This window comes from Cyprinodon variegatus, unplaced genomic scaffold (genome assembly GCF_000732505.1).
Source record: "Cyprinodon variegatus isolate N-32 unplaced genomic scaffold, C_variegatus-1.0 Scaffold115, whole genome shotgun sequence".
Classification (NCBI taxonomy): Eukaryota; Metazoa; Chordata; class Actinopteri; order Cyprinodontiformes; family Cyprinodontidae; genus Cyprinodon; species Cyprinodon variegatus.
The window spans coordinates 1,167,465-1,177,699 of NW_015150568.1; the positions used below are offsets into that span (position 1 = coordinate 1,167,465).

The 10,235-nt window shown below is 36.4% G+C and overlaps 1 protein-coding gene across 1 annotated transcript in view; it reads left to right on the top strand.

Moving 5' to 3' along the window:
• The window catches only part of LOC107085095 (MAGUK p55 subfamily member 3-like), a 26,729-nt gene that overhangs the window by 4,842 nt on the left and 11,652 nt on the right, over window positions 1-10,235 (top strand). Inside the window, exons 2-11 of the mRNA XM_015375248.1 lie at window positions 4,574-4,717; window positions 4,836-4,954; window positions 6,000-6,077; window positions 6,220-6,300; window positions 6,698-6,835; window positions 8,325-8,406; window positions 8,797-8,882; window positions 8,977-9,051; window positions 9,136-9,332; window positions 9,409-9,473. Coding sequence (XP_015230734.1) covers window positions 4,693-4,717; window positions 4,836-4,954; window positions 6,000-6,077; window positions 6,220-6,300; window positions 6,698-6,835; window positions 8,325-8,406; window positions 8,797-8,882; window positions 8,977-9,051; window positions 9,136-9,332; window positions 9,409-9,473 — 946 coding nt within the window. The 5' untranslated portion in view covers window positions 4,574-4,692. The remainder of the gene's footprint in view (window positions 1-4,573; window positions 4,718-4,835; window positions 4,955-5,999; window positions 6,078-6,219; window positions 6,301-6,697; window positions 6,836-8,324; window positions 8,407-8,796; window positions 8,883-8,976; window positions 9,052-9,135; window positions 9,333-9,408; window positions 9,474-10,235) is intronic.

Genomic DNA, 10,235 nt, shown 5'->3' on the forward strand with positions numbered 1-10,235 from the left:
TAGTCTGGCCAAGCAGACTAGATAACACGGAGCGTAATCAGCCGTCAGAGCCAGCCGCCGCAGTTTATTAAAAGCTGGCATAGATTCCCAGTCATCCAGGTCATTGTCATTCCAAAAAAGTAAAAAGAAAACCAATGCACTGGACTGTGTTTCCAAGTTTGAAGACATCTCCCTTCCCATTAGTGCTGCGCCGATGCCATTTTCTGGCTCCGATACCCGATACCTGGCTGTGCAGTATTGGACGATACCGATACCATACCGATACATCTGTTTGAAATTACTGTGTGTGTGTATATAAAGAACTGCTTACAACTTGGATGTAAAATAATTACCATCATGACTTTGTCGAGCTGCTGCCTACCTTTGTGAAACAGGGAAAAGACTAATACAAAGTGAATCCAGTAGAACTTTTTATTGCCTGCCTGGAATGGATAACAATGAATAAACTCTTGGCTCTCAAAATGGTATCGGTACTGGCCCAGTCGCCACCATTTTAGTGCAGGATCGGAGCCCCGGCCGATACTGGTATTGGTGCAGCACTACTTCCCATCCAGGAATCTTCTTCATTTCAAAATGTCAGAAATAGCGTTTTGCATGCAATTTGCATGTTTTCTAAAGGCGTTGTTGGGCTACTGTATAAGAGCCTCGAACTCAACGCTATTTCTGACATTTTTAAATGAAAAAGCTTCCTGGATGGGAAGCAAAACATCTTCAAATTTGGAAACAAAGTTGAGTGGATTGTTTTTTAAGTGTTTTGGATTGATAAAAAGCAACTGAGGAGGCTGCACGGCATAGTGCATGATAGAAAAAATACACCCTCCTGTCACAGGTGAATGGTCAGGTGATTGGATCCAAGTTTGTTAAATAAAAACGTCCTCATCCTATCTCTCAGGGAGTGCGTTGTCACCCTGTGAAAGAATCTTAGTTCAGTAGCTTGTATCAGGATCTCATCCTTTGAGTCATGATCCATATTCTATGGCCATAAATAAGGATAGGAACGTAGACCAGCTGGTAAATCAAAGGCTTTGCTATGTGGCTCCTCTCTCTCTTCACCTCAGACCGATGTAGTGTCCACATTATAGCAGCAAACATGCTGATCCGTCCCTCTATCTCAGACAGACAGACAGGCTTAAGCTAGGTAATGTTAGACTTGCTACTTAACCAATAGCTGCATTGTATTTGACTTCAACTGGATCCAAAAAATTTGTGTTTTTAGTAGTTTTGAAAGAATTTTCAACAATATGGAACAATATGCACTTAGGCAAGAAGGTCCTGGGTTCAAATCCATGCATGTTCTGCCCATAGATGCCTTCTTTACTCACTCTGATTTCCCTCCAACAATCCAAAAACATTAATGTCTTAGTTATTGGTATTCGATGTAAAAATGTGCATGGTTCTTTATTAATGTTGCCTCTGTGTTGCATGCATAACTTTCCAACCTGTCCAGGCTGCACCCTGGCTCCTTACCAGACCCCCGTCCTACACATACAGACACATTTAATACAACTTTAATGCTGAACAGTCCAAAAAGTATTTAATTCTCTACTACACAATGTTTACTGATCCTCTGAGTGGGCCAAGGGTTTATTGTTATTATCAATAACTCTTGTTACATTATTATGTTTAATACAATAATGCCCTGGCTTAGTTATTAGCTTATAAAAATGAACTAGAATCACCTTAGTTGAGCATCTTTTGCAACAGAGAGATGCCATAAATGTACTGAGTTGTAATATGAATGCATCAGGAAGCATTTGGCTGAGGTATTATGATTGAGGCTTTGACAGAGGGTAAAGATCATCACACAGTTGAGCAGTTTTACACAGATGGCTTGTAATCACAGTGGCGACATAAGACTTTCATCACACTGTATCCAGCTTTATTTGGGCACAGCTGGGCAAAGTAATAGGAGTGGCAAAAAAAGAACCGTTTTTAATTATTATTTGTTATAAACAGCTATATATACTATCACAACCACTGGTATTGCATATTTTATTGCAGCTGCATTCAGCTGTTAGAACACGTACTCACAGCCAAAACCTTCAACAGAGTATAAGTTTTGGCCTTGTACTCTCCTCAGAGTGTTAGTAACAGTACTTGAGTCTAAAAAACATAGACTAGGCCTTGAGATACCAACCATGAACACCACAAACAAGATTAGTGACAACATACAGCACTGGCAGAGTCCAACCTGCATTGGGAATAAGCTCTGCTATGCCCTGGAAATAAAAAAAAAACACAAAAAAATAAAAACAAGATGGGTTTAAAAAGCTACCCACATACCCTATTCTCCTACAGACACATCCCACAGTTGCTTCAGGCGACAAGATGAATAGCATTCTCTAGATTCACAAAAATACATGTTTACGGGACTCAAACTCCAGGAAACCCCTTCAGCAAATGTATAAAAGTAACTTTCTGGTTTAGCTGGCCTACTCTTCCAAGGCCATCACTAAAGCCTCTCAGCCACTCAGAAATCTGAATGTTTTACTAAAAGGTGTCAACTTAATATTCGCAGAATGTTTTGGCAATAATCTTTAATTTTCATCATAAAAAAATCACCTATTTAAGCAGTAAAATAATAAACTTAGACAGATTTATTTTGTCATTTTATATACACGAGTGTAAACAAAGTGAAATTTTGTTTTAATAAATAAAATAATAAATAAATAAATAATGATGCAGAATGTAAGAGGCATCTTTGTTAGTAACCCTCAAGTGGATTAAACCGGTTCAGGCAGACAATGACTCTATGAAGGAGAAAATCAATACACATGATTTATTAATGAAGTAACAGATGTTAATCATGAATAAATGTGTACACAAGTTCAGCTTCAGGATATTCATAGTCTTCCTGCATGCTGCAGAGATTGACCCTGAAGCTGTAGTTGTGTATGAAATTTGAAGAAATCCTCTTTCTAACTGGTTAACTAATTATTATAAAGCCTTATTAATAAATTAAAGCAAGGAACACCATAGTAGTGGAAGGAGCATTAATTTAAAAAATGTCTAAAGTAAACTTTAAAGCTTTGATGTATAAAAATCTTCCTGTGCATGTATGTGAAAAGAAAGCTCTATCGTTGCACAGGATGGAAAAAAAACATTGTATAATGTTGCTTTTATGAAATGCTTTCTTTGTTAGTGTTACACCAAATGCAACTGCAGATATGCTTTGAAAATATCCACTTTTTTCATCACTTGAAAGATTATTTCCCAGACAGCAGTGGCCATGAAACAGCCTCATTTCTTTTCTATTTTTCCATCAATAACAGTGGCCTTAACTGAGAACAATGAAGTTCACTGAGTTTTATCTTTTTATGGTTAATTTCTAAACTCCAGGATGAGTCATCCATGCCCTCTTTTAGTAATTTTCTAGTCCATCCACTCCTGTTAAGGTTAAACACTCTTCCATGGTTTGTCCGTTTAATGACACTGTGATTTGTACGATCTCCTTTTTTTTAACACATTCCAGACTGATATGTAATATTATTTTTCTTTTTTTCTCATTTTCTCTTCTTTTATTTTTTGGGCAATAATGCATTACCTTTTTTAATCTTTTATCCCACTTGATATCAAACATGTTGTATTTACGTGATTTCTTGATCTTTATATCTCTATTGGTTGTCAGACCTGGAATTAGCCAATTCCAGGTCTGGATAACTGAACCAAACATGTGGTTCATCACATTATTTATTGAGTGATAATTACTTTGCATTTCTATCAGTTATAAAACTTACCTGGTGTCTCTTCTGTTAAGGATTCATAAACTGCCATGGTCAAATTGTTCCCTCGATCTTTAAGAGAGGATAAAGTTCTCATCTAAAAACTTATTTTTATTAACTAAAGTTATATCTTTATCTGATTTTAAAATGGATGACTTGAAACATTTTAGAGTCAAAAGAAAAACAGAAGAGAAATCTGTAATAGTGAAAATAAACATGGCAGCATATTTTCTGCTGTACTAAGTTTGGTTTATTTCCAATATTATTTCAAACTTCCCTTTTACTAAACTACCTTATTTCTAAAAGCTTCATGTTTTGTTTTACATTTGGGTTGTTAATCCTAACACCTCCCCCCCCTTTTTTTTCTACATTTTAATACATTATTTAACCTTTTGAAACTATTGGCCTAAGATGTACATAAGCAGCATTATGCGACAGCTTCTTTCCATTTAACCAAGAATGACAAATATTAGCATTTGGTATTATTGCAATGATGAATGATGGTAATATTCAAGGCAAACGTTGCCAGCTTTATTTGACCCCACAGTTCCCCAGTAAAGCAGTCTGAAATTAGCGTCATGCCTCAGTAAAAAGAGTGGCTAACAATTACAGCAAAGTCTTGGTACTGCAATGAATCCATTGATCACCATCAGAGAGGCTTTTCTCTCCATAATTATTAATTTTGTGACATTTAAATTAGAAATGATGTATGGTACTGTGTTCTCTGCACATAAGGTCTTTTGTCATCAGAGAGGTCTGATATAATATTAATAGAAGGAAATGTGCTGGTATTTTTCTTTTTAATCTAAAAATGATCTTTATGCTATGCTTGTTTTTTTGTTTTTTTGTAGTTGTCTGTGATTTTTCCAAACTTGAGGAAAGGAAGTCACCAACGAAGAGTCATCAACTTTCCCTCCTTTCCTCTCCTTGTTCTTTCCATCTCTTTATCCCCTTCTGGAGGGTTGAAGCCATGCCAATCATTTCTGCAAACACAGGTAGACTGAATTAAATATTCCACCTACTACTTCACATTAGTTACTGTTTCAGATACTTGATCAAAAAAAAAATAACAGGAGTGCTGGTAACAGTTGGATTTTTATGAACTATTGGCAGGGCTACATGAGACTCTGGCCATTCTCACATCTCAGCTCCACCCTGATGCCAACCACAAAGAGGACCTGGTCTTCCTCCGAGACGTCTTCAGTGAGAAAAGCATTGGTTACCTGATGAAGGTAGAGGAGATATGTCAGATTAGAAATCTAAGTTTTATCCACATTTCTGTGCCTATTGTTGACTTATGTTACATCATGTCTTCCATTGACAAGAAAAAACATTCTCCATTGCACAATTAATGCAATTTACAACAGATAAACAAAGTATAATCCTTTATCCACAAAATATTGCTATATGTAATGAAATGTAGTTTACGTTATTTGGTTCAGAAGGTATAAGTAAAGTTGCATGTTTAGAGTTAAGAGGACAAATAACGCTAGGGAGCAGATCAGCTGCTATCAGAGCTCTTATAGCAGCAAATTTAACCTTAGAAATCACTGTGATTCCTTGGTCAGCAATGTCTGTCCACCAATTCATTTTTTTTTCTATCACTACATTGGATTTTAGCTCAGACTTTGCCACAGCATCAGGACATACAGTGACTCTCGAAAGTGCACAAACTGTTTTTTTAAATCCAGGTTTCGACCCTTTAAATGCTTTTAGGACTTTTCTGACAGATATTGGGCAACACCATTAAAAAACCATGTTGTATAATTGTCCAAACCATTCAAATAATACGTTTCCAAATTTCCTTTTGATTCAGTTTAAACAATCAATTCCTCTTGAGTTCATATCTACAACTAGATCTTAAATTTGATCAGAATACTTCTTATGACTGCTTAAAAAAAAAAAAAAACATTAACATCCGCTGGTCATATGTTCGGGGGTAAACTCAACATGTGCTCTCCATCTGTTGTTGTTGTAAATATACTCAAACACAAAATGAGCAAAAAAGAAATCATAAACCAGAAAAAATAACTAATACTATGCCAGCAGGACATGGTTATCTTTTAGTGAAACTTTGTGTGCAACTAGAGTGAGCTAGTGGTGTCTAAATGTTAAAAATGTCATACCACGGGACTATATCACTTTAATGTAGTTTTGCATACCAAAAAATTATATATTAACACAAAAATTTAATTTCACAATTTTCAACTAATTAATTATCCTCTCCGTTAGACTCTTTTTACTTACATCTGTTTAGTTTCTCTTATTTTCCTGCAGATCCACGAGCGACTAAAGCAGTATGAGAAATACAGCCCCACTCCTGTCCTACACAGCGCCTCCTGTCTGGCAGAGGATGTAGGTGCAGTGAAATTCCCCTCCCAATACCTCCAAATACTCTTTAAATATCACAGTTTTTTTTTTTCTGTGTGACACTGATAAATTCATCTGGTACTTTAATGAAAAATATGAAAGCAATAAGTGTGATTTGGCTTGTTAGTTGGCAGAAGAACTTCAGAGCGGACCGCTGCAGGAAGATGAGCAAGAACTTCTCCTTTTGCTGAACACGCCCCACCTGAAGGTAGATGCACAAACATTCAGCCATAGACAGGCTTAAAAAGGCTGACCATTATTATGTTCATTTAGTTTTTATTACATTTTGAACTATTTTAGGATGCACCCCGTATTTCCCTTCCGCTGAGCTTCTCTACATCTTCTTATTTTTTTCGGCGATCACATTAGAGTCAGAATTGTCTTCCTAAGCTCAGACAGTATTTCTAAGTTAAGCATGAATAATTTTGGTGGGGAAGGCTTTTTATATTGAAAATAAAATAGGCATTATGTCTCAAGGTTTTTGTGATTTTCCGCAACAATTACTTCTCCGATATTTGATTGTTTTGGTTCTGCTCACTATTAGCTTCTGGAGGATTATTGATCTACTTTTACACTTTTTTTTTGTAACCTTTTGGTTCATGCAGGCAGTGCTTTCAGCTCACGACATTGTTGCCCAAAAGAAATTTGACCCAGTTCTTCCACCGTTGCCTGAAGACTTGGAGGATGATTTTGAGGAAGAGTCTGTAAAGATCGTCCGTCTGGTCAAGAACAAAGAGCCTCTGGTAAGGATAATTGCAAAGATGATTTTTTTAATATTTATATTAAACAGTTAGAAACTTTGCTCCAGTTTGCTCTTGGGATATATGACAGTTCCTCTACTGGTTAATTTATTTTGAGGTTATTAGGACCTTTATGTTTATCAAGCAATCAAACATGTCCATGATTTTAAATATCTAATTTTTTACAGCCAGCTGTAGGTGAAACAGGCACCAGCTGTGGCGACAAGGCCAAGGTTATTGTAAGAGGAAATAATAACATTGTACCGACCTGTTGCTATGAAGAGAATGTTTGGCGGAACCAATGTGACGTCGAGAACAAATTAGCATGTTGGTGGTAGCATCATGCTGAGGTCCCATCCCAGGGGTATTGAAATGTGGCAGATTTTTGATGGTAAAAGGAAGGAAAGGACTTCTTTCAAATTCTTTAATATAACCAGTGGATTGTTGTGGGACAAACTAGTGGTTCAGCAACAGTAAACTCAAAAAGATACATCTGGTTTTGGAACAGGAACATTTTTTTTAACAATAATCTCCTAGAATTGTCCGGAGCTTGAAAATATATTCACTTGCTAAAAAGTGAATATTCAAATTTTACCAATCTAACTCAAAAGAGTGCTGAAATATGCAGTATGATTTAATGATGAAGCTAATTAAAGACTTTAATTAAAGTGCAGCTTGTTAAGGGACAGTTAAAAAAAATATTCATGATGGATGCATATATTTAAGCCTCTACATCTAAATGATTGCTTTTAAGTTGAGAAAAATCCAAAATAAACCCTCTGCTTAAATCAAAGCATCTGTTTAATACTGCATGAATCAATTGATTGCCTTCCTGTTTTTTATATTGTGTCGGGATTATTTGATTATACCAGTGCCATTTGGTATTTTGAAATAAAATGTATTTTTGTTATTATAATTTATATTAGTATTATTTTTTTATTTTTACAATAAATTCAAACGGATGCTCAAAGTTTGTTTCTTAAGCTAAAGTTATTGGATATTATTTCATCTTGCAAAAATGTATCAATATAATCTGTATAAGAAATATGTTGTAAATAAATATATATATTTTTAGTAGCGCTTAAATAAATAATCAGATTAATCGATTATTGAAATAATCGTCACCTAATTGAATAATCGATTAATCCTTAACCGGTGCATAGAGACTGTAAAATATGCCTTTAGCTGACCCAATTAGTGCAGCTAATATACTAAAACTGTAAAAAAAAAAAAAAGTCTATAAACATTTTGCATTTAATATTAAAAAAAGGTTTTTGTGTATCAATATGCTCTATCCAGAACTCTTCAAGTGGAAAAGTTTTAGTTTCACCTGGTTTAATGTGTGTTTAATGTGTAACATCTTCTTTAGGGACTTTTTGCTATTCAATTGTTAATCAATTAATCAAAAAAATAAATAAATGACAGATTAATTGATTTGCAAAATAATTAGTTGGAGCCCCAATTTTTATATAATTTCTTTATCCTTTAATAGGGAGCAACCATTCGGAGAGACGAAGCCACAGGAGCCGTAATCGTGGCCAGAATAATGCGGGGAGGGGCGGCTGACCGCAGCGGTAAGGGCTTTTTATTGGAAAAGCTTTCAGTTATTTTAGAAAAGAACATTCAGTGGCACAGCGGCATGAAGGGGCCATATGTAAATAATCCTACAGCTACTATATAGCATACAACGGTAATCTCTTTCTCTTATTATGCTGGACAATGATGTCATCAGAGCTGTAACATGGAGAGAGCAGTGGAGAGATTAAACAGTGTGGCCTATTGACCTGTCAACAGGCATCAAATCCTTGAGATTATGGCCACAAAATTGCATATTTCCAGATTACAAATGACTGGCTGTTTCCATGGAGATGTTGTTGATCTGTTGCCAGTAGAAAATAACTCTGCTTCCACAGAACAGCTGCCTGTGGTTTGAATTGTTTATGTTTTTTTGTTTTTTTTATTAGGTCTGGTGAATGTAGGAGATGAGCTGCGAGAGGTGAACGGAAATCTGATTACCCACAAAAGGCCTGATGAGATTAGTCAGATCCTGGTAAAGAAAAACTACTTTTCTACAAGTACACTTGTTTGTGCTGCTGATGCTGATGTTTACGCTTGACTGCATTTCTCTGCTGATGTCTGATCAGTCTCAGTCCCAAGGGCCGATCACACTGAAAATCATCCCGGCTTTGGCAGAAGAAGACAGACTGAAGGAGAGCAGAGTAATATTTACATTTATTAGTATCAAGATCAATCCATCCATACATACTTGATAAAATATCATAGATTATTTAATGTCAACAAAGGTCTATCTTCGGGCTATGTTTGACTACACGCCATTTGAGGACAAAGCAACACCGTGTCAAGAGGCTGGACTTCCTTTTAAGAGAGGAGACATTCTTCAGGTCGTCAGCCAGGAGGATGCCACCTGGTGGCAAGCCAAGAAAGTTGGTGACTGCAACCTTCGCGCTGCCCTCATCCCCTCTACACAGTTTCAGGAGAGGTAAGCTCTCCTCTTTACTGTTTATATTTATGTATGTGGGAATAATTAACATTTTTTGGTTTTGTTTTTCTTCCAGGCGTCTGAGATACAGAATGAAGATGAATTCCCTCCCTGCTCCTCTGTCCCCCAAGGCTGCAGCATGTAAGAGTTGTTTACCTCAGTAATCTCAGAAAAGCTCATCACGTATGAGCCTTAACTTCAAATGCACATGACGCTTGCATCAAATGGAGAGTCCCTGTAATATATGTCAAATCCAATCTAGCAAGGGCATAAAGAAAAAGAGATTATTTAAAAAAGATTGGTTTCATCTTAGGCTGCACGGTGGAAAAGTTTTTAGCACTGTTGCCTTGCAGGTTTGATTCCTGGTATTTCTGCATTGGAATTTGCATGGTGTCCCTGTGCATACGTAGTTTCTCTCCAGGTACTCCGGCTTCCTCCCAAAGTCCAAAAACATGACTGTTGTTAATTGGCTTCTCTAAATTGTCCTTAGGTGTGAGTGTGTGTGGCATGGTTGTACGTCTATGTCTCTATGTGGCGACCTGTCCCAAGTGGACCCCCATAAGCAGGAGAAGATGGGTGGTTTAATCTCTAAAACGAGAATAGATATTGTTTAAAGAGAAAAAATTATCCCCAACCTGTTGTAGCATAAAAGTTGTGGCAGACATTTTTTTTTTCAGTTAAATGTAGGATTTTTCTGTAGGAACTGACAAAGCGTGGACAAACCTGTAAAAAGTATGGAATTAGCTGTTACTATTATCTAGCTAAGCATGTATGGAAAAATAATATAAGAGCTTTTATTTTCACAAGGTCCAACATTTGGTCCCTTGTGTCTTTTTTACATTTCCTTCCTTCCTTCCTTCCTTCCTTCCTTCCTTCCTTCCTTCCTTCCTTCCTTCCTTCCTT